General features: G+C 46.6%; 1 protein-coding gene and 1 long non-coding RNA gene across 2 annotated transcripts; one reads left to right on the plus strand and one right to left on the minus strand.

The window, feature by feature from the left end:
* On the minus strand, window positions 1–2401 carry GSX2 (GS homeobox 2). Its single transcript, XM_019469760.2, has 2 exons — window positions 1621–2401; window positions 1–936 (listed from the first exon to the last, which is right to left on the minus strand). The coding sequence occupies exons 1-2, from the start codon at window positions 2195–2197 to the stop codon at window positions 596–598; spliced, it is 918 nt and encodes a 305-aa protein (XP_019325305.2). The 5' UTR covers window positions 2198–2401; the 3' UTR covers window positions 1–595.
* Window positions 1526–27053, plus strand: LOC109279050 (uncharacterized). The gene is made up of 4 exons (XR_002085974.1): window positions 1526–1683; window positions 8511–8676; window positions 24673–24750; window positions 26914–27053. It is a non-coding gene; the product is annotated as an uncharacterized LOC109279050 (long non-coding RNA).
* The last annotated feature ends 817 nt before the right edge of the window (window positions 27054–27870 follow it).

Consider the following 27870-nt stretch of genomic DNA (forward strand, 5'->3'; position numbering starts at 1 on the left):
TTGATTTTGTTTCATTTATTTAAATAAATATAAATATAAATTTTATATAAAACTATTCACATACAAAGGGACTTCCAGTAACTTGAATTCCAATCTCTCCCCAGGCAAATTTTCAGAAAGCGAGACCTACAGCGTTTAATTTTCTAAGTTATTTGAAATTCATATGCTTTCACTAAAACAACAACAACAACAACAAAAGAAAATAATCAAGAAACCCGGTGTTCTTCTTAGGTTCTGTAAGACTGTAGGGAAGGGGAAAGGACATGCGCTTTCAAAAAGCCCCACACAGTGTTAAACTTGAATCAACCCTGGTTCCCCCCCCCCCCCCCCCCGTTATATGACAAGACTGAGTTGAATCTAGATTATTTACATTAAAAAAAAAAAACGATCTATAACTTCGAGTGGAGCTTCAAACACATAGGTCAAGGAGGAGATGCGAAGGGTCAGGCCAGACTACTCCGCTCAGCCAGCACTCAGCTCCCTCCTTCTCCAAATGGGACCACGCAGTGGCTGAGGATCTGGCGCCCTGCGTGCCAGGCGCGTTGGTGGCGTGGGGGCTGCCAGGAGCGTGTGGTGCGGCGGAGGCATCCCTCCCTCACAAGGGAGAAATCTCCTTGTCATCATTGGCCGAGGCCGGCGACAGGGAGTCCTCATCCTCCGAGCGCGGGTAGTGCGCCTGGCTGCCGACACACTTGCAGCCCGCGTGACTGTTCCTCTGTGTGCCCTTCCCTTCCTTCTTATGCTTCACCCGGCGGTTCTGAAACCAGATTTTCACCTGTTTCTCCGACAGGTTCAGGTAGGTCGCGATTTCGATCCTCCGGAGTCGAGACAGGTACATGTTGGAGGAGAATTCCCGCTCCAGCTCCAGGAGCTGCGTGCTGGTGAACGCCGTCCTCATCCTCTTGCCATTGGGTACCTGGCTGGCGTCCGAGCCCCCTGCAGACCGGCCAAGAGAGGGCAGAGAGGTCATTCTCGGATGACGTGTTCCCACCCCACGCGCCATCCCTTGGAAGGGACGCCTCTCAAGGACCCTCCCGCGGAGCTCAACCAAACACCTGTATCCATCCCTCACCCCTTCCCATTCCACGGCACTTCGTTACTCAGCACGGAAGGACAGAGACGCCCAAAGCAAGTGAAGGAAGGCCTTTGCTGTGCGAGATGTAAAGTCAGAGGCTTAAGGGAGGGGTCGGGGCTTGCGCTGTCCGGTCGTCTCCCTTCAAGCCCAGCAGAGAGGCAAGCAGGCTTAGCCCAGAACATCGAAACGCTTCAGCTAGCCTCGACGACGGACTGCCACACCGAAGTTCCAACATACCCACCCCAAACCCTCACGCAGTTAGCCTCCGCTTTCTGAGCCCTCAAGTGCGAGGTCCCAAAGGCCCCGATACTGTGCAAGACTCGGACACCAGGTAGCGGGCGTGAAAGCACCAGGCTGCTTGGAGAGGTTCGAAGCTAACTTCCACTTTCGTGGAACTTCTGGGGACGTCTCCACAGTTACACGAAAAGCCCCTCCTCCCACCCCACCCCGCCCCCCAGGCTGCCACTTCCTCCCCTGGAGGCGGAAAGTTTGCTCCCGGGAGCCGCGAAGGCGCGGCGCGCAGGTGCCCAGAGACCCCACCCTACCCATGGTGAGGCAGTGGAATCTCCGCGGGTCCCCTACGTTGTAGGTGGTGGCGGCGCAGACAGGTGCGTGGTGCTGAGGGTGCCCCAAGGCCGCCGCGGCCGCCGCCGCGGCCGCCGCGGCTGCGGCAGCGGCGGCCGAGCCTGGCTGCTGGGGCTGATGGTGGTGATGGTGGTGCTGCGGCGGGTGGTGATGATGGTGCGCGTGGCTCACGCGCGGGCAGAACTGCGCGTCCCCAGGACCCGAAGAGAACTGACTCTTGAGCAGGGGCAGGGTCCCGGCGCCCCCCGGCGCTCCCCCACCACTCCCGGCCCCTGCGCCCCCCGCCCCGGCGCCCCCGCCGCCGGAGCCCGCCGGCCCACGAGAGGAGTGCAGGTGCGAAGTGACGCAGAGTGGGCAAACGCAGAACGCGCCACTCTTGCGGGACGGGCAGCCGGGCCCCGACACAGACATCACCAGCGGGGATGGCATGCCCAGCGGGATGAAGAAATCTGGCCCGGGGTGCGGCTCAGGCAGCGAGGGCGCGGGCCGCGAGGAGTCCTTGATGATGAGCGAGTCGACATAGAAGGAGCGCGACATGTCGGGAGGGGTGGGTGGCTGGAGGGCCCGGTGGCCGGCGCTGGCGCCCCCTCCCCTCTCCTGTTCTGAGCTCTGCCCCGAGTGCGGCGCGGACGCAGGCGGTCAAGCCCTTGGGGACGCGGAGGTGTTCGGCGTCTGGGCTGCGAACAAAGGGGTCCCTGGAGAGGGCTGGTCCTCACGTCCCCCGCCCGGCGCCCCGGCTCCGGGATTTTATAGCCCCCACCCCGGCACGTGATGCTGCAGAGTACCGCTCGGCTCAGGCTCCTCAGCAGCTCCCCACCCTCGGGATAGGCTGCCCGAGTCACAACAGAAGCGGCGAGGAGGGGCGGGCGCGCTGCAGGGAAGAACTCGAGGGAGGGGGAGTGGGGGGGGACTTTGCAAAGTGTAGGTTTTGTGAATTTCGCGGGGACGCCGGCCTCCTCCCCCTCTTTCTCCACGCTTTCTCGAGAAATCAGAGCTGCATCCCCCATTCTACCCCTTTCCCTGGCCTGGGCCCCAGCCCAACTCTTCCCCACGCCCGGCCGAAAAGCGCCCCAGGTGGGGACCTTGAGGCCTTTGTAATAGGGATGCCCAATGCTCCCTGCCCTTCTGTACCAGCCGAGGCTGAGGCGCGGTAAAGTGTGAGGCCTGCAGTTTGGAGCACGGCCGTGTGGGCGGCGGACTGGCAGTAGCCCAGCCCGGGATCGCGGTTTGCACCACGGACCACACGCACGCGCGCGCGCGCGCACACACACACACACACACACACACACACAGTCCCCCAGCATTTGGACTTGGCCACAGTCATTCAGGTGGTTAGTTCGTGACGGATCCGGGGCGTACCAATGAGGCCTCCCAGCTAAGAAGCTGCCTAGCTTTTCATTCGAATGCTTGAGAAGCTCCAAGATGCCTTTGCACTTGGGGCTTCCCTGGGGCCGCTGGGATCAGCGACACTTCCTCGCGCTCCTTTGTAATCGGCAGCATGCCCTGTGGCGGAGAGAGGCGTTGAAGCGTCACTCTGCTTTCTCCAAGCCGATGCCTTTCCCGAGACACCCCTGCAAACTCCATCCCAATGATTTTGGAGAGAGGACCCAAACCCTAGCCCTCCTGGAGACTGGGCAGGGCTTGGGGAAGGCCTTTGCTCTGGGTCCCGCCACTTCCTGCCCCTTTACATTTCACAGCCTGACCTTGGGCGGCTGGCAGACTAACCAGCAAGCACTCTCCACGCTGCACCCCTTTAAAAGCTGAGAGAGGTTGAAGGGATTTGACCTACGGGAGGAATCCTGCCTCAGGATGGGAGAAGTGGCTTGGTAAAGGAAATCTGGGGGGCACCGTCTTCAGTGGAAGATGTGTATTAGTGGCTGTGTGACAGAAGGTGGCTGTCAAGCTAGGGGCTGTTGATCTTTGGGGAAGGTGAGGTCTTCCCCCCCACCCCCACCCCCGCTGGAGAAAATCTGGTCGGGGCAGGGAGCAAGCAATAGAGTCTGATCCTTTTTCCCAAACAGCAGACTTCAGACCTGAGTTCACACTGGTGTTAAGAAACTTGGGGACGGAACTCCCTCCACCTGTGAGAACCAAGTGCCCAAATCCCAGGGGAGCAACAGCTTCTCCGCTGGAGGCATGGCCACCTCTCTGCCCTCTGTCTCTTCTCTCCCCTTTTTCATCTCTGGGACAGTTTCTCTTGCCTGCCGGAGAAGTGTAATTGCGTTGTATGGACGCCCCGCTCTGGGGAGCCCAGGATTTATGGATGGCAATTAAAGTTTTATGAATTGCAGCTGAGGCTGGTTATTGAGCTATTTGAATGTGATTAGAATTCAATTAGAAAGCGGTTAGTGGACGGTGGGTCTCCAGAGTGTAAACAGACAGCTATTCCAGAAATGTGCTAATCCAACATCTTGTGACAACAATTAAGGAGTCTCAGGGCTTAACTCAGGGCAGCTCAGCTGTAACTACTTTTGTACCACAAGGTTTGACGATGCAGCCATCACAGACGTTCAGCCTCAACCTGGCCTGCCTGCCCACCCGCCCTCGCTCCAGTCAGGAGGACGCAGCTAGTCCCGAAATCATTCCAACCCTGAGAACCCTGGAAGCTCAACCACTAAGAGATGTTTGATGGCTGGGTGTTTTTTAAAGGCCTAAATTGTCCAAATAGGTGACATGATTTTCCCATTCACTTTGCAAGTGTGTGAATGTATATTTGTATGTGCACATATATGTATACATACACTATTAAAAATTTATCTAATACATACCTATATGTATGTATTTATTCACTTTGTGAGTGCTCAAAGAAAAGTAATACCTTTTCTCTCTCCTTTTTTCGTCTTCTGGGTTAGGTAGTAGGTTATCTGAGGTTTGTTTTGGGCTTACCGTTTGGGTCACTGTGTTCCCAGTGGTTCTGGGTATGCTCACTCTAGAATCCCCATGTTGATGTGCTGGAATGTGTGCTTATAGAAGGTTCAATTTTACTTTAGAGAATCCTAATTATGAAGCTCGAACAACTAATTTAACTTCTGTATAAGTATGGAAACATCCAGTTGGAGTGCTAAGGAATTTTGCAAAAAGTGAGAGGCTGGCGGGGGGGAGTGGGGGTCACTTAGGGCTGCAAGGGGTACAGTAGCTTGGGGACAGACTGGGGCTGAAAGCAGACCATGTCAGAGAAACCTGCTTGTAAGAGGACCTGGTGAAATTGCTTGAGCCTTCGTGATGAACACAGGGCGATGTATGGCAGTGCTGAGTCACTGTATTGTCCACCTGAAACTAACATAACATTGTATGTTAACTAAGTGCAATTAAAAACATTTTTAAAGTAAATTGCTCAGAAAAATAAATACATTGCTCAAGCCCACCAAAAGCAAGTCTTTTGGGGTTACGTTCCACATTGGAGGTTCTCAGGTTCTTCTCATTAATTCTCTTTGGCTCTCTCAGTTTCCCTCTTTCTCTTTAGCCCTATCTTCAGAAGTTGGCCCCACTGTGCCTTGCCACCCCCACTCCCAAAGGAAGCCTACCCTCCATGGCCCTGAGCAGCTACCAGCCAGACCCTTCCCCAGGATAGCAGAACCTCGAACCTGCTCAAAGCAGAAGGGGACCCCTGGGCAGCCCGTCAGTGTGCCCCCACCGTGCCCCCGCTGCCACGCAATTTTATTTCTCAGTGATTCTGTCCGATAAAATTTCATCGTCCATTAAGTAATCCCTGAAATGAGAGCTCTTATGAGCCTATAATGAGCTCTAATTGCCACGACTCGGGGAGCCACGTGGAAGGATTTATTCGGTATTAAGCAGTCGGGTACAGAGTACAGGCTGTTACCTAAGCCATTACTTTCATAATTCAAGGAGAAAATTAGTTCTTTTAAGGGGAGGGGGGATCCTTTGATTTCCTCTCTTTTGCTGGGATGACAGAGGATGGCTTTGTCTTCCTTGAGTGCAAGACAATGTCACAGATATGAAGGTAACAAAACTGTCCCCTCCTCTCCCCCTAACACACACCAGTCAGGGTACCCCACCCCTACCCTCAAATGAGAAAAAAAAATCAAAGCGGTTTAGAGGTGCCGTCTTCTTGCCCCTGGATCCTCCAACTTGAGCCTGGAGGAGCAGTTTCCTCCTAGCTCAACCTTGAGATTTCAATTCTAGGTTGTAGCTTTCAAGAAGTGTTCCAGTACTTCCCCCATCCAGGGTCACACCTGACCTGGACCTCACATTCCCCTCTTGCTTCCCACTCTTTCTATTTCCTTTCATGGGCAAAGTCAGGAAAAGCAAAGAATGTGGACTTAGCCGTTGCTTATTCCACAGGCCCTAGAGTTCTGACCTACTGATGTGCTTAGCTGTTTTTCCATCCGTAACTCCCGCATTGTCTTTCCCTCTGCACCCCCTCCAAAGTACCCCCCCCCCATCCCCAGTCCTCCTTTTTCCTCTCAGTTTTAGCATTTGCCTGCATGGTTCTTCTGCCCCAAACGGAGGCCGAGAGCAGGGCGGGACAGCCCAGGAGTTGGCGGGGCCGGCCTCGGATTTATTTGCTCCTCTTACATTGATTTCATATTAGTTTCCAAAGCGATGAATGATCTCAAAGCTGGGTTTTGTTAGCCGAACACAAACAGGAGACAGGACTTACTTGCCCCCAGCTCCCTTTAATGAGGTCATTATCAAAGCGTGAACAAGTCTATGAATGTTTTATTGAAAGCGCATCGTTAACTTGTATCCATCCTTTTCTCCGAGTGGCATTGTGATATTGCTGTCTGTGGCACATCTTACCCGATATAGCCCGAGATTTCCCCATTCTCTGTAACCAGGCAACCCTTTCTGAATACCCAAAAATTGAAAAGAACCGCTTAGTCTTCAAGAAAGTCCTCAATAATAGTGGAAAAGAACAAAGATCCAGGAGACAACAAAATGCCACAGGGGTGACTTTTCATGAGCAATTATCTCTCATTAATCAGAAGAACAGCTGCAATATTAATTTTCTCTCTTTCTTCCTCTCTTTTCACAGTCCCCAACATTTGAATAATCATAAATTTTGATTTTATGAAGGAGTCACATTTTCAGGGGCTGGAGGAAAGCAGCTACCTAGGTGAAGACAAGCAGAAAAACGCTCTCATTTTTTGTTTGTTTGTTGGGGTAAAGCTGCCGACAAAGCAAACTGAAAAAAAAAATAATAACAAAAACAAGAGGGATATACTAGAGAAAATGGCCTGCCACCCCCCCCCCCCCCCGCCCCTTTCTTCTAGATGGCGGCTTAGAATCAGGACTGTTTTCCCGCGCCGCCCCCTGACAACTCCCGCTCCCTCCCTTCTTCCCCCTGCCCAGACCCAGTCCCCGGTGCTGCTCTGAACTGGGCGGAGGGAAGCGTCCCCGGCGTCTGGCGTGGGAGTTTCAGCCGGGTTTCTGCCCGTTTAACTTGCAAACGTGAAGCCAAGCGTTGTCGATCTGACCAAAGAGACACTCTTTGGGCGTAACTCGCATTGTGGCCATCAAAAGCCCGCCAGCCTTGGATGAACTGAGACGTGCATTCAGCAGAAATGGGGCGCTCGCTCTCCTTTCAGGGGCCGGAGAGGCGATTGTTCACAGACGTGTAGCTGGGGTGGAAAACGAGGGTCCCCAGATAAGGCTGTAACCTACAAACCGGACTGGGGGTGGGGGAGTTCAAAGAATCTCATTAAAGCCGAGGCTGCAATTAGCAAATACACACTCAGAGAATCTAAGCCTCTCTTGAAAAGCCTGGAGTCGGGATGAAAGCAGGGCACTTAGGAGTCAGCCCCCACATTCCTACGCTGGCAGCGTGAAGAGGGGCCGGTGCCCGGCTCTGCCTTCAGCTGCGCGACTAGTGTTATTTCTAACGCAGCGCCCGGCCAGCGCGTTGCGCGGAGAGGGCAGGCTGCGGGCCGCGTGTTCACCCACCGCCAAAAAGTGGTCTTGCTTCTCCCTAGTGCGCATTCAGAGCGGAGGGGCCATTGAGAAACCTCAGTTCGCCTTTGTGCTCGCCACAGGCGCGAGAGTTCAATTCGGCCCCCGGAGAAGGGGGTGGGAAGAGGCTTGTGGGAAAGGAGTGAGGAATCTGGCTCAGAATTTCGGAAGCGGCCCGGCCTCCGTACCCTCTGAACAGAGTTTTGGTGACACCGAGGGCCTGCCACACAGCCCCTCTGCTCCCCGCCTCACCTTAATTGACATTCGCCCCCCCCCCCCAAATCCTTAAGCCTAACAGGACATCCCTCCCCCACCCTTAAAGCTCTCCTCTGTCATCAGAATAAAATTTATTGAGCGCCTACTCGGTGCCCAGCGTGTGCTAGGCCCTGCGGGGAGCACGCCTGAAAAGGCGAGGACTGGATCCAATAGAATATTGTTTCATTTCGGTAACAATGGCCTGAGGTAGGGAACAATTATCCGGATAATTGAAGCAAATGCTCCACCTCCCTCCCTCCCTCTCCAGTTCCCAGCGCTGGCCTTTTTTTTTTAACACTATCTTTTTCAGAGTTGGTGGTTTTGTTTGGTTGGGGAGGAGGTTGCTGGGAGCCTAAGGGGAAGGCAGAATTATTCACACGCGTCCACTCGTTCGAGTTCCCCACATCCCTTGGCCCAAAATTTACTGAAAGCACTGGCCTGAAATAGCTGCTTAATAATGGAATCCAAGACAGTTTTTTTTTTTTTTTTTTAATCCTACCCAAAAGAGAGTGAACCTTTATCATTTTTAGTGATCTGGCCTTTCTGGTCATCTACAAAAATCACCTGGACAGCATTATGAAAGTATAATGTATAAATGCCTAAGAGATTTGATTTAATGGTGCGGGACCCAAACTTAAGAATGAAACAAACAAAAACCGGCTTTGCGTGTTTCTGAATGCAGGTGAGGGTTGAGAAATCAGTGAGAAATCCTACCCCGCTTATCCTGGAGCCTGAAGAGAATGACTTAACCTGAGCCTCCTTCAGCAGTTGGTGGTTGGAAAGTGTGTATGGGGTGCCTCCTCTCTGCTGGGCTCTGGGCGTACAGGGAATTCCGTTGCACAAGGCAGGTAAGTCCCTTGGGAGTTTCTAGTACCTTAAAATGAATGGACAAATGAATTCAGAGGCCGTGAATTGCAAAAGGTAGCATGAATATCAAAGAAAAGCCCAGTTGGCTCTAGGAGGGGATAAAACTGAAGTCTGAAGTGACTCATGAGGACTGTGTTCGATGGTCGCGGAAGGGTGCACAGAGAAGCAGGGAAGAGTTTCTCTTGCTCAGTTAATTGCAAGAACTAAAAGGAAGCCAGGGAGATTGGTGGAAAAATCTGTTTCTGTGCCTGGTAGATAGGAAAAATGCCCCCACCTTCCAGTCCTTGGGAGGAATGAAGGACTGCTTAGCGCTGGGCCTGGTACCTGGTGTCTTGGGCATCTCTAGTTTTTATTATTATCCTGGACCTGCAGGTCTGTGTGCCCTAGAGGCTGGGGAATGACGCATCAGAGCCCCAGGCTTCACAGGGAGGGAGGAAGCTAGAGCAGCCCAATCATCTCTCCAGGATGGCTTGCCTTTTCTAAGCTGAGCTTCTATTTCCAAGTCTCCTAGCTTGGTGCTCCCACCCTGAAGCCGCCCAAGTTGGAGTTTATCTAGCCTTTGATTTCTGGACATACCTGTCTCCTTCAGCAGCCCCCCAAACCTGGACCTACCAGGGGAATTTCCCCACACCCTACTCTCTACCCCTATCAAAGGCCTCGGGTCCTGGAAGACCCTACTTGGGACTCAGCTTTAAATTTCTTTCTTTCTTTTTTTTTTTAATTGGAAATACTTTATTTATTTTTTTAATATATGAAATTTATTGTCAAATTGGTTTCCATACAACACCCAGTGCTCATCCCAAAAGGTGCCCTCCTCAATACCCATCACCCACCCTCCCCTCCCTCCCACCCCCCATCAACCCTCAGTTTGTTCTCAGTTTTTAACAGTCTCCTATGCTTTGGCTCTCTCCCACTCTAACCTCTTTTTTTTTTTTTTTTTCCTTCCCCTCCCCCATGGGTTTCTGTTAAGTTTCTCAGGATCCACATAAGAGTGAAACCATATGGTATATGTCTTTCTCTGTATGGCTTATTTCACTTAGCATCACACTCTCCAGTTCCATCCACGTTGCTACAAAAGGCCATATTTCATTCTTTCTCATTGCCACGTAGTATTCCATTGTGTATATAAACCACAATTTCTTTATCCATTCATCAGTTGATGGACATTTAGGCTCTTTCCATAATTTGGCTATTGTTGAGAGTGCTGCTATAAACATTGGGGTACAAGTGCCCCTATGCATCAGTACTCCTGTATCCCTTGGATAAATTCCTAGCAGTTCAGCTTTAAATTTCAAGGGTCCTTTGGCCTGGAGAAACTTTCCAGCTTTGCTGGTCTGTGTTGCACAGGAAGCAGGTGCCATCGCAGTAGGCCAGTCTTCATAACCACCATTTTCTGAGCTTCCTGTGTGCTTGGCCCTGAATGAGGAACCTTGCCTGCATGACCTTATTTGATCTGTTGGATAAAACACCAATATTATGGCTGTTTCTTGTTTAAAAATCCTGAATCTTAATGATGTCCAAAGACTTACAAGGTCACACAACTAAAGATGGCAGAGCCAGGATTCAGACCCTGTGTATCTAATGCAGGGGATCGGGAGTTTTAGGCACTGCTATCGCCTAATAATACCTGGCATTTATTGAGGGCCTATTATATGCCAGGGTATGAGTAAGAGTTTTAATGTATCATTTATTTTTCACAATGACCCAGCAAGGTAGTTACTTTTATCATTTACTCATTTGGTTATTATTGTTCACTTCTTGGTTAGTGTGGGTTTTCTGTAAAAGATCACAAAGAGGGCGCCTTGGTGGCTCAGTCGGTTAAGCGTCCGACTCGGTTTCAGCTCCAGGTCATGATCTCACGGTTTGTGGGTTCAGGCCCTGCCATCAGGTTCCAATCTGACAGCTTGGAGACTGCTTGGGAGCCTCTCTCTTCCTCTCTTTCTGCCCCTCCCCCCACTAGCTCTGTCTCTCTCTCTCTCTCTCTTTCAAAAATAAACACACACACACACAAAGATCACAAAAGCCATTCTAATGTGGCCCATATAATGGGGCACAAACTGGCATTGGGATGAGGGTATTGAATGTGATTGTTTTTATTCACCTGCACCCTGAACGTAGTAAGTGCTGAAAGACATTGAAGTGGGTGAAAACAACAGCTTATTCTTTTACTCCAAAATCCTTCATTATAATCAATACATATGTCCACTGGTTGGTTGGGTATCTGTCCCTCCCCAACTGACTACAAGCTGCACCTGGGCAAGAGACTGGGTCTGTTTTGTTTATTCACCGAGCATGTCAAACACCCAGCCTAGAGCTGGCATAGATTAGGAGTGAGATACCTATTTGTTGAATGATTCCTCATCCTACATTAAAGGAGACTAAGGCTCAGAGAGGCTATGCAAATTGTCCAAGGCCCCAGAGCTTCCAAGTGGCAGTTGGAGGATTCAAACCGAGGTCTTCCTCTTTTCACCCTAGCCCACAGCGTCCTGCGCTGTGTCCCCTGGGCCACAGGGACTGAGCGCGGGAACCGGGCTGCGCGGCTGCGGGGGGGGGGGGGAGGACAGTTTGAAGTCGGTCCTCACTCAACCCCCAAACCCCACGCGTGGGTGAAGCCCGGGGAGGCCGAGGCTTTAAGAGGCTCGAGAGGCCGCTCCCTGGATGGGGGTAAATCGGCTCCGAGACCCTGCGAGGCGCTGCGGCGTGTCCGCTGCTCCGGGCGCTTTCGCTGCCAGAGCTCCAGAACCGCACCCTACCCCCTTCCTGGCGTCAGTCTCTCCTTCTCCCTAACTTATCACTGGAAAACGAAGCGACTCTAAGGGATCGTATTGAGTCTACAGCCCGACGACATCGCGACCAGTAACCGAACCTAAACTCCAAACACACCGCATCCCCCACGCTGGGCCCTCGGTCCCCGCCGCGACAGGTGCGCATGCGCGCGCGCGTGCAAGGAGGGAGAATTTGCCGTGAGTCCGTGTGCGCAAGCGCGCGTGAAGTGTGCGTGAGAGTTGAAAACGGGGGCGTACGTGACCGTGTGACAGCGGGTGACGGGGTGTGTGTGACGAAGGTGAAGAGTGCGAGTGTTAGTAGCATGCGCGCGTGTGATGTGTATACAACTGAGGAGGGTGGGTGTGTGAGAGCTTGAGTGGAGGTTGTAAGCAGGACTGTGTGATACAGGAGTGTGTGAATGAATACACGACGGGGCGAATGAGGCCAGGTGTGTGAACAGCGTGTGTGTGAACGTGAGCGTGTGCTCCAGTCAGTCTGTGCGTAGGAGAATGTGTAAGAACGTGCGCGCGCGCGCCGGGGTGCGTGTAAAGAGTATGAGCAGGGGTGCGGCAGAGCGCGCGCCTGTGGAGTTTGCCCGTGAGCGTGTGCGTGCGTGGGACGCGTGCGTGGGGCGTGGCTCCGGGGTCCGACCTCCGCCGCTCGCCCCCACCCACCCAGTGGGCAGTCGCCGCAGCCAGCCGCCCCTCTGGCTGAGCGAGGTCGCCGAGAGGGGTAGGGAAGGGAGGAGGGGACACCGGGGGCCCCTCACGGTAGAAACCTGCAGGAGCGCAAATAAGTGGGAGGGGCTCTGGAGGCATCACCAGGCGTGCCCTTTTTCACCTGTCCTCAGGTTTCCTCACTCACCCTCTGGATCGTCTTTCTATTTACCCAACAAGTATTGATGGAGTGCCTGCAGTATATACCGGGCTCTGCGCTGGGAAAACCCGAAGAACCGGACAGCTTAGGTGCCACTCATCATGGAGCGTCCGCGGGACTTTCTGTTCGTGCGTAACTGCTTTGCAAAACGCTGGTGGTACAAACACACACTTTGGTCTCTACCCTCAAGCAGTGGGCGGGTAATGGAGGGCTTAGAAGACAGTATGATGGCAATGAGACAGTATATTGAAAACGATGCATTCCATCTGCATCCAAGCCTCAATCCTCCCACTGTGCTCTTGAGCTTGGGCTTGAGGTTAGGCGGTCCTAGAGGTGCATCCCGTTCCTTTGACAATGGAAATTATGATGGCACTCTTCTTACGGGGTTAAGTGAGTTGTCATGACAACCCTTGGCACAGTGCCTGGCACAGGGTTAGCACTCAGTATGTACAAGCTATAATGATGATGACGATGTTCCGCTGGCCTGATGGAATGTTGTGGACAAGGGGAGATGTGCTGTAGGCTACACAGTTTGAGAGATTTTCTATGGGCTTAAATTAATTTGTGTATATTTATATTCTTCTGTTGCGTCAGGTTGTGAATATCAGATGCTTGGTCTTTATTCTTCTCTACTAACTTCTTAACTTCCTGGACCAATGTTATTACTACTGCCATTGTTAAGGGAAAATGAAAAAGTATTGGCGGAAGACAGCAAGCACCCACAGGAGCCCGGTGTCCTTTCAGGCAGCCTTAGAAGCATTTTTCGTCCACCCATGTGCCATTAAAGCAAAAGGGAATATTTTCACAGTAACACACAATGCTTGCTGTAATTTAACCTTGTGAGCAAAACTTCTAATTAAGTATGACAGTAGGAAATAGGTGTCCTGATTAGCCATGTACCTCCCTGGAACGAGGTATTGTATAAACAGTTGCAGGACATGTTGTTAAAAAAAATTTTTTTTTACATTTATTTATTTTTGAGAGACAGAGAGAGACAGTGTGAACAGGGGAAGGGCAGAGAGAGAGGAAGACACAGAATCTGAAGCAGGTTCCAGGCTCTGAGCTGTCAGCACAGAGCCCATGCGGGGCTCGAACCCATGAACTGTGAGATCATGACCTGAGCCGAGTCGGACACTTAACCGACTGAGGCACCTAGGCACCCCTGTTGCTGTTGTTTTAAATGTCTTACTAAGATTCTTTTTTGGTGGGGGGAGGGCGGTGTTCAGACTAGGATCACAAAATAATTTTGTTTTAAGCCAAAAAGAAAACCCCAAAAAGAATATTTTTAACAATTGAATTTACTTATGGAGACTTTTCAAGAAAACATATATTTAAAAAAAATCTTGAAAAGTGTGAGAATTGGTTGTAGCATGTAGGTTCTCAAATTTAGCCACTGAAAAGGAATTTTACCATTATCCAGCTGGCCTATCCATCTCGTGTTACAGTAAGAGAAACTGAGGTGCAAAGAGATAAAGTGGTAAAAGTGGTCAGTCCCTTCCAGCAGTCACCAAGTAGGACTATCTCAGTTTTGTTCCTCTGTCCACACTATCCACACTTACACATTTCTCCTCCTGGTTGCCTGAGCAACTAGGAGGAGAAAAGGGAGAGGACTTCCCGTTCCCTTCTGTATGAACACATCTCTATTGCTGGCCGCTCTGTCTTCTGGTGTCTCAGACCCAAACCCTTGGAAGCTTCCTCAAATCCTCTTTCTCTCTGTACATTTAATTTGTCAGGAAGTCCTGATGGCTTGACCTTTAAACACATCCAGAAACTGCCCGCTTTCAGCGTCCCCACCACTATCACACTGGTCCAAATCACACTCTGTGGTCTCCCGCAGAGTCTTCTGACTGGGCTCCTTCCTCCCATACTTGCCTCTACAATCTGTTCTCAATTCAGCAGCCAGAAGAAGCCTCTGAAAACAGAAGTCAGATCGGGTCAGAGCAAGACCCAAAGGACTTAGAATGGCCCTCCATGATCTTAACGGTGGCTGTCTCTCTGAACTCCTCCCCTTCTATTGACCTACTCACCCACTCTGCTTTCCTTTCTTGTCTGGCTGTCTCCTGCACTGCCCTCCCCTCTTCCAGGAACTCTTCCCTACAAGTCCACTTGCTCACTTTATTATTTATTTATTTATTTATGTTTATTTGTGTGTGTGTGTGTGTGTGTGTGTGTGTGTGTGAGAGAGAGAGAGAGAGAGAGAGAGAGCGCGCACAAGTTCAACACTGCGCCGAACAGGGCGAGGGGCGGAGAGAGAGGAGAGAGAGAATCCCAAGCAGGCTTACCCCTGTCAGGCTGTCAGCACAGAGCCCAATGCAGGGCTCAGTCTCACCAATCTGGGAGGTGATGACCTGAGCCGAAATCAGGAGTCACTTGATGCTTAATGAACTGAGCCACCCGTGCAGTCCTCACTCTTTTTAAAAATACTGAAGCTCCTACTATTCCCTCTGAACTCCCTCCCCCCCTTTTCCCCATGCTTCATTTTGTTCTCCATAGCATTTGCCACTTTCCAACATAGTATATAACATACTGAGCTTATGTGTTTATTATCTGAATCTCCCTGAGGGAACAAAAACTCCTGGAGGATATTTATGTCCGTGGGGTCACTAAGAACAGTGCCGGGCATAATAGTTGCTCGGTCAATAGTTGACGAGGGATTAAAAGAAGAAAGCCCGTGTTCTTGGTAGATGCCTGACCACAATTCTATCTTACCTCTGTGTAGCACTTTGGGGTTTACAAAGACTCTTTAATATCATTGGATGTGCACGATTATATAAGCTGGATAGGACTTTTTAAAAATAAACTGTTACTTCCACAATGATGTATTCAGAGGTTAAAGGATGTGTCCAAATCAAATCCAGGACTAAGATCTAAATCAGAGTGTCGTTTTTGGTGGGAGACAAGTTCTCTATTCTAAACTTCTTGGCTAAAAGAGGAAAAGTTATAGGTTACTGGATTCACTGTGGCTCCTTCTAAATTTTGGCCCTGGGATGAGGGCTGGGGTCCTTTCTCCACTGCCTGCTTCTGGTATTAGGTAGTTGTTCAATCCCTAGCTAAATGAGTGGTGCTTGGGGGAACATGTCACAATGGCCACATCCTCTTGTTTTTATAATTTGCACAGGGTCAAAAACAAGAGATATTGTTTTGTTGTTAGCTCCAGCTCATTTGGAGTCTGGCCTGAATCTCTTGACTTGGCTGGATGCCCTTCCTCATCTGACTGCTCTGGGCAAACCAACATACTGTCTTAGTCAGTCCATTACAGTTCCTTCCTCATGTTTGGGTTCTCTGTCAGTCCATCAGATTTAGCTGATGAGCTCATTGACTGAAAACCAATTGAGCAAGACAATGTCCCTCATTCTCTGGGCACACACAGCACCATTGTCTTCCACAGATACTAGTAATAATTGACAGCCCCTTATGAGGACGTTAATATCTCAAGTTGCTAATCAATAACTGTTGCTAGAGCCAGAATTTATCATATTGAACTACAAAGGTAGCAAAAAAATACTATGATTCAGAACAATAGATGTAAATACAAGTTTACCAATTCTGAGCAAGTTTTTAAGATAACACTATTTCCAGGGCACCTGGTTGGCTCCATTGAAAGAGTATTCGACTTTTGACCTTGGGACTATGGGTTCAAGCCCCACTCTGAGTGTAGAGATTACTAAAAATAAATAGATAAATTTGAAAAAAGATAACAGTATTTCCTCAAAGATGTTCACATGTAAAATAAATGATAGTTACTTCTTTGCTATCTCTCATATATCATAAATTATTACTTTTTAATGTGAATGAGGAAAATGTAAGCATTTTGAGACAAGAAAAGGAACAGAATAATTTGTGTATTGAAATATCAATTCAATGTTGGATTATTCACAGATTAACCCATGCCATCTCCACTAGAATGTAACACGTGTCTCAGTTATACACTCTTTTTCTGTTCCAGGTACTTAGAGCAACAGAGATGTTAATTATGAATGCAGGAGACATAGTTCAGAAAGGTGTAATGGCAGCCAAAGTTAACTGCATCGTTGCCTTTCTGAAGGGGGCTTTTTACCTGGGATCTGTTGTTGTTGTTGTTGTTGTTGTTGTTGAGACTGAGCAAGTTAACGGAGTTCCAAACAACGTACGCAGGAATGATCATAATACCATTTTTAAAAAATGTTTATGTATTTTGAGAAAGAACGTGTGTGAGTGGGGGAGGGGCAGAGGTGTGTGTGCTTGCGTGAGCGTGTGTGTGTGTGTGTGTGTGTGTGTGTGAGAGAGAGAGAGAGAGATAGACACAGAGAGACAGAGAGACAGAGAATCCCAAGCAGGCTCCGCACTGCCAATGCAGAGCCAGACGAGGAGCTCCATCTCACGAACCATGAAATCATGACTGGAGCCAAAATCAAGAGTGGGACAATTAACCAGCTGAGCCAGCCAGGTGCCCCATAATACCATTTATATTGGCCTGAGAATAACCCCCAGCCAGAGAACTCTTAGCGTATTTAGTTGTCAACAAAAGACAAAGCATAACAGATTAATGGCTACTTTTAAATATAAGGCCTCGGTCATACTGTTAGATGGACCTCTGGAAACAGAGCTACAGTTGCTACTGAAGTTCGCCATTATTTACTGGGTGCCTGCATGTGCTAGGTGCTGGGATACAAAGGTGGCCAAAGCCTCACCACAGCCCTCAACGAAATCTAATAGGTGTGTGATGATGGAATGCAATAATCTATGGAGCCATGGAAGAGAGAGCCATCCCTTCTTCCAGCCGGCATCAGGGACTCCGGGGCTGGGCTTTGAACTATTTAGAGTATATGCTCAGATTAAAAACAACACAGCAACAACAATAGCACAACAACAGAGAAGAGCCTTCCAGGCTAAGGGTCCATTCATGAGCCCAGGCCTGGAAGATGCATCCTGTAAAGGTAGAATGGCTGCATGCAACAGGGAGAAACAGCAAGGGCTGCTTGGCAGCAGAAACAAAGGGTCTGAGTGGTAGGTGAAGGAGTACGAGATATCTCTATATTAGATGGATTGTCTCTGAGGGATGCTAAGTAGAGAACTGAAAAGATTATATTGAAATCACTAACAGGATGGATTGAAAGAGAGAAAACCCAGAGCAGTTAAAGTCTTAGAGTCAGTCTCAAGGTGATGAGGGTCACATTAATCCGTGGCGATGGGAAAGGAGAGGAGAAGTTAAATTCAAGAGTCGTTTGGAAGGGAGTGCCAACAACCCTCGGTTGCTAATTAGATGGGATGCGGGTACAGAAAGAGGAATGAGTCAGTGCAGAGTTGGATTTCTGGCTCAGCTATCCTGTTAGCAAGGGTAGTGTTAACAAAATAGTGGTTACAGAAGATAAGCAGTTTTTCCTTGTTTCGGATAGGCTTGTGGGTAGAGTGGATGAACGAGGAAGAAGGTGAAGGTTTTGATTGGAAGCACTTTGAGTTTTAAGTACTGTTAGAACAGCCAATGGGACATTTTTGATGTGTAATAGCAGTTGGAAATATGGATCTGAACTTCAGAGAAATTGGGGTTGGAAATAAAAATTCCATCAGCCTATTGTATTTAAATTGTATATAATTGTTGGAACATCAAGGTAAAATGAAATTACTGGGGGTTGAGGTGATGGTTAGGACAGCCAAGCTCGTTGCTTTGGTATAGTATCTTTCTGACTAATTGGCACATCGTATTTAACATATTTGTTGAATGCTGACTCTGTTCCAGAGTCTTACTTTCTACTCTTGGGAATTGTATAATCTCTTGGTCAGTCTATTGAGATGTAATCAAATACCTACCACTCAACTGTGGGACTGGAATACAGTGGATTTGGAAACCAAAACAAGATTGGAAGGCAGCTTGGTGTGAATATGGGATTAGAGTTAAAAATAGCCTCCTTTAGAGGCACCTGCGTGGCTCAGCTGGTTGAGTGTCCAACTTCAGCTTAGGTCATGATCTCACAGTTTGTTCGTTCGAGCCCTGTGTCGGGCTCACTGCTGTCAGTGGGCACCTGCTTTGGATCTTCTGTCTCTCTCTGCCTCTTCCCGGCTTGTGCTCTCTCTCTCTCTCAAAAGTAAATAAAACACTTTAAAAAATAATAAAAATGGCTTCCTTTGGCCAACCAGGTGCCTTAGAAGTTTGGCCTGAGCACTCTCTGCTCATCCCATCCTATATAACAGAAATAGAGTAAAGTAGGGAAATCCTGGTGTCATATTCAGGTACCCTGCCTTGTTTTCATTCCAAAAGACTTCTTTTCCCATGTAGACCTTAAACATTTTCTGATAGACTCAACCTTATCTTCACAGGGCCTGCTGACAAATGCCAAGGATCCATCAAGTAGGGCAGCCAGATGTTTATGGCCTCGTTCTGGCTTATTAGCACAGCATTACTCAGATTCCCAGTCTGAGTCAGAATCCTAAGTGACTGTTCCAGGTCACAAGATGTTTGTGTTTTCCGAAGGATTTAAAGTGCTTGCAAAATGGTCTGTCATACCCACCTCCAGAAGGAAGATTGCTCATCTTTGAGATTGCAGGTAGATGGAAAAAGGAGGAGGAAATGGCAAATCAATGCACAGAATCAAATCCAGTATCATCATTTATCATCAGCTAGAACTGGTCATTGGTCCTGTTAATTTTCCATCAGTTACCACATTGCCTCACTGCCCTAGTGCTATGGCATTCTGATCAACCTCTCTGCCTCAACCAGGTGGGACTGTTTGTGGTCATAGCACACACAGCCCCATATCCAAGTCTTCTTACCTACATCTTTCCCCACTTAAAGTGCTTCTACCTTTTTCTCACTAATCCATTTGTAATCTTTAAAATGCTCCTCAAAATGGTAGCGTCTTCATATGACTTTTTCTTCCTAAGGGTAACCACTCAAATTGTTCACAATTCCTCAGTGTTTCCATATATGGTAACTGTCAGTTTCGTCTCTGTTTATATCCTGAGGCATAATTTCTTAGGACTTGTTTGTGAATACCGTTAATTTTTCCAGAGCAATATCTTATAGACTAGCCTTCGGCATCACCTAGAAAAATTGTTGAGTTGAATGAACTATTCAGTTAAATCAGTTTGAAGTTTTTTGGATGAGGAGAATAATAATGATGATTCATTCACTGAATATTGTGGCAGACAATGTACTAAGCATTTTGCCATGTCACACTAAAGAATGAGGAGAGATCATCTTCATTTTACAGATGACAAAACAGGTTCTAAGAGGTTAAGTGATTTGCTTGAGGTCACATGATTAGTAAAGAGCAGAGCCTCGATTCACACCCCTGTCTTTGAAACTCTACAGTTCATAATCTTGCCATGTTTTTAGCGTTCATTTAAAAAAATTTTTTTTAAGGGGCGCCTGGGTGGCTCAGTCGGTTGAGCGGCCGACTTCGGCTCGGGTCATGATCTCACGGTCCGTGAGTTCGAGCCCCGCGTCGGGCTCTGTGCTGACAGCTCAGAGCCTGGAGCCTGTTTCCGATTCTGTGTCTCCCTCTCTCTGACCCTCCCCTGTTCATGCTCTGTCTCTCTCTGTCTCAAAAATAAATAAACGTTAAAAAAAAAAATTTTTTTTTAAATTTTTTAAAAATAATTTAAAAAAATTTTTTTAATATTTATTAATTTTTGAGAGAGAGAGAGAGAGAGAGAGTGAACAGGGGAGGAGAAGAGAGAGAGGGAGACAGAATCAGAAGCAAGCTCCAGGCCCTGAGCTGTCAGCACAGGGCCCAACGCGGGGCTTGAACTCACAAGCCGGGAGATCATGACCTGAGCTGAAGTTGGATGCTTAACCCACTGAGCCACCCAGGCGCCCCTAGTGTTCATTTTTTAAAGGACAAAAACAGTTTCTGGTATCGTCTTGATCTCTTTCCATTCCTCCTCGTATAGGGCTGTGTACTGAACGTTGTAATTTAATTTTAGGTTGCAGGAACACATGGATGATAGCTTCCTTCAGCAGATGAGTGTTTTGGTAAGGATAGGTGGGGAAGTAAAGGAAAGTAGGTCCGCCTCAGCAACTGCACAGCAAGACCTCATGGAGCGTTGAAAAAATTCCCTCCTCATGCCCATTTCCTCAGAAGGGGGCTTACTCAGAGTTTTATGGATTTTCTTTCCCTATGAGAACAAAGCTTTCAGATAAAACGCCCTTCATTAGAAACCAGTTCTTTCAGGACTGCCTGAGTGGCTTAGTTGGTTGAACGTCTGACTCTTGATTTCGGCTCCGGTCATGATCCCAGGGTCGTGGGATCAAAGCCCTGTGTCAGGCTCTGTCTTGAGCATGGAGCCTGCTTAAGATTCTGTCTCCGTCTGCCCCCCTTTCCCCTGCTTGAACTCTCTCTCTAAAGTAAAAAACAAAACAAAACAGTTCTTTCATTGATTCAACAAATATTTATTGAGTGCTTACAATATGTCAGCTATTCTCCAATGCACCAGGGAAAAGTGGTGAGCATAACAGATACATTTTCTCCTAAGAGGGCTTCTGTTCCAACAGTCTTATATTAAGTTTTGGTGATCATAAATCTCATGGGACTGATCTCTTCCTGATGCTTATTCTCTAGGCTTGAAGGCTTCCTCCTTTTCAGGACTGTGCTTGAACTTAGAAGTGAGTATAAGCCTGTGTTTTCCAAATTTATTGATAGGGGACACCTGTTAGTTGCTTCTACAGCACTCATCGTGTGTGGTCTCAGCCTTGGAATTCTGGGGAACCTGACACTATCTATGGCTCCACAGAGGTACATGTGATCTAGGCTAAGCCAATCAGTATGTTATCCCTTCCACGGTATTGGCTTGGTAAATAGCAGGTGACCTGAGACGGTCCAATAAGAGCCAATCTCAAAAATTTTAAAGAATACTGATTCTCTTTAATACTCTGGAGACTATGAGGGCTGGATCTGCTGCAGTCATTTTGCAGAGAAGAGGGAAGAGTCTAATATACAGATGTAAGCAGAGTCCAGAAATAGATCTGGAGGCCTGGGCAAACTACATTTTGCCTGCCCCACCTGTAGACTCTAGCCATCAGTGAAGCCAATAAATATCTCCATGTTTTGAAACAGTTTGAATTTAATTTTGTTAGTTACAACTTAAAGCATAGCAATCTATACTAAGAAAAGAAAAAAGAAGAAAAGAAAGGAAAAAAGAAAAATACGCTTCTCTGTTTTTTTGTTTTTTTCTGGAAGCATTTTATAGAACTAGATTTTCTCAGAATAAAATCACATTGGGAGAGGTGCCTGGGTGACTCATTTGGTTAAGCGTTCAATTTCGGCTTAGGTCATGATCTCATGGTTCATATGTTTGAGCCACACATTGGGCTCTGCTCTGCACTGACAGTGCAGAGCCTGTTTGGGATTCTCTCTCCCTTTCTCTCTGCTCCTCCCCTACTCAAGTGCTCTCGCTCTCTCTCTCTCTCTCTCTCTCTCAAAATAAATAAAGGAACTTAAAAAAATCACAGTGAGAAATGCTGATTTTGACAGTTAGATGGCTATAAGCCAATGTCCCAGAGAGGACAAACTATGCCTCCCTTTGACCAAATATTCTTTTTTTTTTTTTTTAAGTTTATTTATTTTTGACAGAGACAGAGTGCGAGCATGAGCTGGGGAGGGGCAGAGAGAGAGAGAGAGAGAGAGAGAGGGAGACACAGAATCTGAAGCAGGCTCCAGGCTCTGAGCTGTCAGCACAGTGCCTGACGCAGGGCTCAAACTCACGAACTGTGAGATCATGACCTGGACCAAAGTCAGACGCTTAACCGACTGAGCCACCCAGGCGCCCCTTGACCAAATATTCTTAAGAAATATTTTTGTATCTACTGCAATGTAGTCTAAATGCAAAGAAATCTTCTTCACTGTTAATCTTCGAAAACGGCATGTGGTTAAAATTTTTAATACAGTTGTTCGGTCAGTATTTAAACCATCTTTGAGATATTAAGGAAAGGAAGAGAAAAAAAGAGGTCACTGTGATTATAGCCAAAGGAAAGAAATAACATATCTCAGGAGAAAGAAGATATAGAAAAGATGGAAGAAATCAAAAGATGTGGATGAAAGTCAATTTTCTGGAAAAGGAAGTTTTAACACTAACCTGGAAGAGAAAGTATACAGTAAAATTTCTTGATTGTGTAATTCAGTGTCATGTAGGCAAATGTGAAGATAATAGTTAATAAATCACAAGAAGATCTCTTAAGTTTGAGTGGACAGAAAACTGAAAGACAGGCTCAATACAGATGAATATAGTTGCAACTATATTAATAAAGTTGTTTCTATATTATTTTAATTATGATCCGAGACAAAAGGGGTATTAAAAAGGATTGTAAGAATGTTCCCTAATGATATGAGCCTAATCTGACTCAATTAAATCTGACCGAACTGTTCTGTTCAACATGACCATCATAATGTTGTTTTTGATCATCTCAGGAATGAGAACAGAAAGTAATACCTAAGCCTTTGGCAATGGCATTTATCAAATGACGTTTGACACGTATGTGATGATAGGGGACCTGAACTATCTAAAATTTATAAGCTCATTTCACTAACCTGAAATAGCCCATATTAGTGGGCACTAATTATAAAATCAACATGTGAGAAACATTACATTCATGGGTTGATTGGCATCGCTCACAGTTGACCTAAGATTATCATCTAAAGAGCTTTTGATTCTGGATTCATTTGCCAAGTTACATCATTCCTGAAACATCTCAAATCAAGCAGGACAGTGTAGAATCGCATGCTATTACCACAGCGTGTAGTTGGGTCCGAATGACCCTGACTTAGTCAACAATCATGATCTGATCATGAATGATCAGCTGCTCTGTGATACTGACAAGAATGATCACTTACTCATGTGACAAGCCCTTAAACATCTGTTCCCAGTGGTTGGCAGTGGGGTGGCAGGAGGAATGCTGTTGGAATGAAGTTACAGGGATCTAACAGAGTGAGATCTCTGAACCAAAGTGAGATCACTTCTTTTTTTTTATTTAATTTTTTTATTTTATTATTATTAATATGAAATTTATTGTCAAGCCGGTTTCCGTACAACACCCAGTGCTCATCCCAACAGGTGCCTTCCCCAATGCCCATCACCCACTTTCCCCTCCCTCCCACCCCCCATCAACCCTCAGTTTATTCTCAGTTTTTAAGAGTCTCTTATGGTTTGCCTCCCTCCCTCTCTAACTTTTTTTTCCCCTTCCCCTCCCCCATGGTCTTCTGTTAAGTAAGTCATACAGAGAAAGACTTCTTTTTTTTTTTTAATTTTTTAAAATGCTTATTTATTTTTGAGAGAGAGAGAGAGAGAGAGCAAGTGGGAAAGGGTCAGAGAGAGAGGGAGACACAGAATCCAAAGTGGGCTCCAGGATCCGCACTCGGCACAGAGCCTGACTCGTGCTCGAACTCAAGAACCACAAGATCATGACCTGAGCTGAAGCTGGATGCTCAACTGACTGAGCCAGCTAGGCACCCCCGAAGTGGGATCACTTCTAAGGTAAACAGCAGCCACAACAGCCTTACAAGGACATTTGGAGGAAGTATCTCCTTGTGCACAAACCTCTCACGGGCTAATCACTATGCTAATCCATGGCAAAATAATCTGTCCATTCCTTAGATGGTACATGAACCCCTTACAGATGATAAGAGCTATTCGTCTGAATCTCAGAAGACAATGAAGTCAAGTTGACTGTTCTTTCCAGTTCAGCCATTGAATTTTTAAGCTGTCGGGCAACTGCGTAGGTCTGAAGGGATGACTACTCATAAACCCCTTCCATTGCCCTGTTGTGTGGCTTTGCTCAGGAGGGCAAGAAGAGAGAAAAACGGGGAGAGAAATAGTTGCGGTATTTTCTTGTATTCCTATACAGCTTTTCAATGCTCAGAACACGATCCAGCATGATGAATTGTTTCTGTGAAGGAGGCAGCTAGAAAGGAACATTGTCTTCATTCTCCAGATAAGAGAACTGAAGGAAGATAATTCAGGGTAGGCTGATTACAATGTGGCATGAAAATGCATATCTACTACTCTTTATTCTAGTATTCGATCCACCCTGATTGAAATAACACAGTCATCAATAATAACAACTAACACTTATTGAATACTTACCATTCTTTAAATATATTATCTTATTTAATCCTCCCAACAACTGCACACAATGTATACTATAATTAGCTTCGCCGCACAACTGAGGATAACAAGTATTGAGTCAACCCAGCTTCCTGTTTCTTAAATATCATCCTGGGAATGTTAAGTGTTTGGGGAGGTAAATGAGCTTTTTTATAACCACTCAGCAGTGCCTCGTTATATACTGTGTAAAAAACGGTTAGCCACATTTTCCCATTAAGTTTGTATTTTTTTCCTTCTTATTTATCTTCCCTTCCTGGTAGTGGAAACTTACCCACAGAAACAAAAGGAGTCTTTGATCGTCACTACATCTCAGCCTTTCAGGAGCCATTTGAGCTTGAGTAAGTCATTTAACCTGTTTCCTCTGAAATTTATAGAATGGGAATAACATCCCACTGTTTAGTTCATTGGATTGTTGTGAGGGTGAGATGAGACATAAGTGAAATGTTTTGTAAAATGTTTTGCACTGTGTATAAGCGCTGATATAAATATTATTTTTAACGTAGATGGTCTTTTTTCTTTGCCTCATTTCCCCCTTATTTTTCTGAACAAAGAGTGCATTCTTTTACATGTTCAATCCAAATGTCTTCCTGTGGTGCAATTAACTACAACAATAAAAATAATAGCAAGATTTCATGCTGTCTCTCTCTCTCTCTCTCACAAATAAACATTAAAAAAAAATTTTTTTTTAAAAAGAGGGGTTGCACCTGAGTGGCTCAGTCAGTTAAGCATCTGACTTCGGCTCAGGTCATGATCTCACGGTTCGTGGGTTCCAGACCCACGTCGAGCTCTGTGCTGACAGCTCAGAGCCTGGAGCCTGCTTCGGATTCTGTGACTCCCTCTCTCTCTGACCCTCCCCCATTCACTCTTCTTCTCTCTCTCTTAAAAATAACGTTAACAAATTTAAGAAAATAATAATAGCAAGATTTCTGAAGTTCACTTAGAACTATTTTGTTCCTCCAGGTGTAAGTTATTCTCATGGTAGTAAGGTGCATTTATTTTTCTGAACCCCCTGAGTACCTCAAAGTTCATTATATCTTCTAAGGACACACTAGTATCTTTAAATATATCAAGCACAGAGTTATTAGTGGATTTCCCAAAGCCTAAAATTGTTCACGAATCTTCTTAAGTGCTTAATATCATTAGGAGCAATATAATACTTTGAATATTGAAGCCCTAAAGTTAACTTGAGAGAATTTTATCTTTGAAATTTAGTTCTATATCAGGGTACCTGGTAGGCTCAGTTGGTTAAGCATCCGATTCTTCATTTCTTGATTTTGGCTCAGGTCATGATCTTAGGTTCGAACCCTGCATGGGGCTCCAGGCTGACAGTGCAGAGCCCGCTTGGATTCTCTCTCTCTTTCTGCCCCTGCCTGGCTCAGTTGGGTAAGTGTCCGACTGGCTCAGGTTATGATCGCGCAGTCTGTGAGTTCGAGCCCCACGTCAGGCTCTGTGCTGACAGCTCAGAGCCTGGAGCCTGCTTCCAATTTTGTGTCTCCCTCTCTCTCTCTGCACCTCTCCCACTCGCACTCTGTCTGTCTCTCTCTGTTTCTCAAAAATAAATAAACATTAAAAATTTTTTTTAAATGAATAAACTTAAAAAAATGTAGTTCAATATATAAAAAAATAAATTTAGTTCTATATAAAAGTAACTCATGTTTGCAGAAGAGGTTGGGACACACTACCCAATGGTAGTAGAAAAGAAAGAAACTTCAAAGTATAAATGTAAGAAGCAGACATTCAGAAAGAAAATGCTATGAGAAAATATTGTAAGAACAAACTAGATGTGAGTGAAAACACCATAGCAAGGCTAGTGCCTAAGTGTGGGGGGTGGGGTGAGAAGTGAGACAAGGACACAGAGGCAGACTGTCTTCTAAGTTCCTGTTCGAAGCTAGGTGTTGTCTAAACTGAATCATGTGAGAAGTCCAGCCTGACTATTAAATCCAACTTTTCCCTGTACCATGCTCAAAGAAGTGTAGAAAAATCTTAACATTGGTGAACAAGAGGGCCACTGGCTCCCAGTGAGAGTTCCAAAAGGGTGCAGAATAGATTTTCATCTCACCCATTCATGAGCAAAAAGTGGTTGTGCTTCTCAAGCCTTAAAGGTGAAGCACAATATTTAAAAAGTTACGTGCTGAGTGTCTATGTAAGTATGGCATTATGGCAATGCTGCAGAGGCATAAAATAAAACAGCTTAACTGAGGCACCTGTTTGGCTCAGTGCGAGGAGCATGTGAGTCTTGATCTTGGGCCGTGAGTTCAAGCCCTGTGTTGGGTGTAGAGATTACTTAATAAACTTAAAACACACGCGCACACACACACACACACACATACACACACACACAACTTACCTAAAAAAGATACCAGAGAAATTTTTACACATGGACACACACACATCTCCCCCAAATCTTAAAAATTAATGGTTTGATCAATCTATTGATTGAAAGATTTCTTTCAATGGTCTTTCTTTCAAATGGTCTTTCTGCCATTTCTTATGATATCCAGGGTCAAGAAGGAAGAGCTAATCCTTTTGTCTTCTGACTTGGTTGGAATAATCATCTATTACTACGTAACTGAGTACCCCAAAACCTTGTGGCTTAAGGAAGAATAAATGTTTGTTATTTCCGGCAGTTTCTGTGTGTTCGGAATTGGTAAGTGGCTTAGCTGGGTGGTCTGGAACAGGGTCTCTCATAATATTGCAGTCATCATGGTAGTTGGGGCTGCAGTCATCTGAAGGCTTGATTAGGGCTGGAGAATCTGCTTTTAAGATGGCTTAATTCGCATGAGTGACAGAAAACCTCAGTTCCTCTCCATCTGAGCCTACTTATGGTGGAGTTTGAGTGTCCTCGTGACATTTCAGCTGGCATTCCCCCAGACTGAGTGATTTAAGAGAATAATATAGTTGCCGCCATGTCTTTAATAGCCTAGATTCAGAAATCACATACTGTCATGTTCACAAATCCTATTGGTCGCACCAGTCAGCTCTATTCAGTGTGGGAGGGGACTACAGAAGGGCATGAATACCGGATGATGAGGCTCAGGAGGGATCTTCTTGGAGGCTGGCTCTCACCTTAGTCAAATCACACTATATCTGGTTCTGATCCCCAAATAATAAAAAAGGTGTGGGAGTCGGATACAGCCTCTGCAAAGAGTCAGGAACTTGAATCTACCTTCTTGAAGAAAAACTGGTTGAAGTAAATGGGCAGGTTTAGCTCAAAGAAAAATGATTTCAGGTGGGGATATCTTCACTTATTCGACGGACTGTCACATAGAAGAAAGAGTAAACTTGTGTCCCCAGAGATTGGAATGAGAATTAATGGATGAGGTTGTATTGAATGACTCTTGGATTCCAGGCTATATTCAAGGGCTTGGAGAAAAAAAAGAAGGAAAAAAAAAAAAAGTGCCAAGACATAATTTTAGACCTTAAAGAATCTAGTCTTTAAAAACTGTGGAAGAACATCA

Source organism: Panthera pardus, unplaced genomic scaffold (assembly GCF_024362965.1).
Source record: "Panthera pardus isolate Hobbes unplaced genomic scaffold, ASM2436296v1 HiC_scaffold_13, whole genome shotgun sequence".
Taxonomy (NCBI): Eukaryota; Metazoa; Chordata; class Mammalia; order Carnivora; family Felidae; genus Panthera; species Panthera pardus.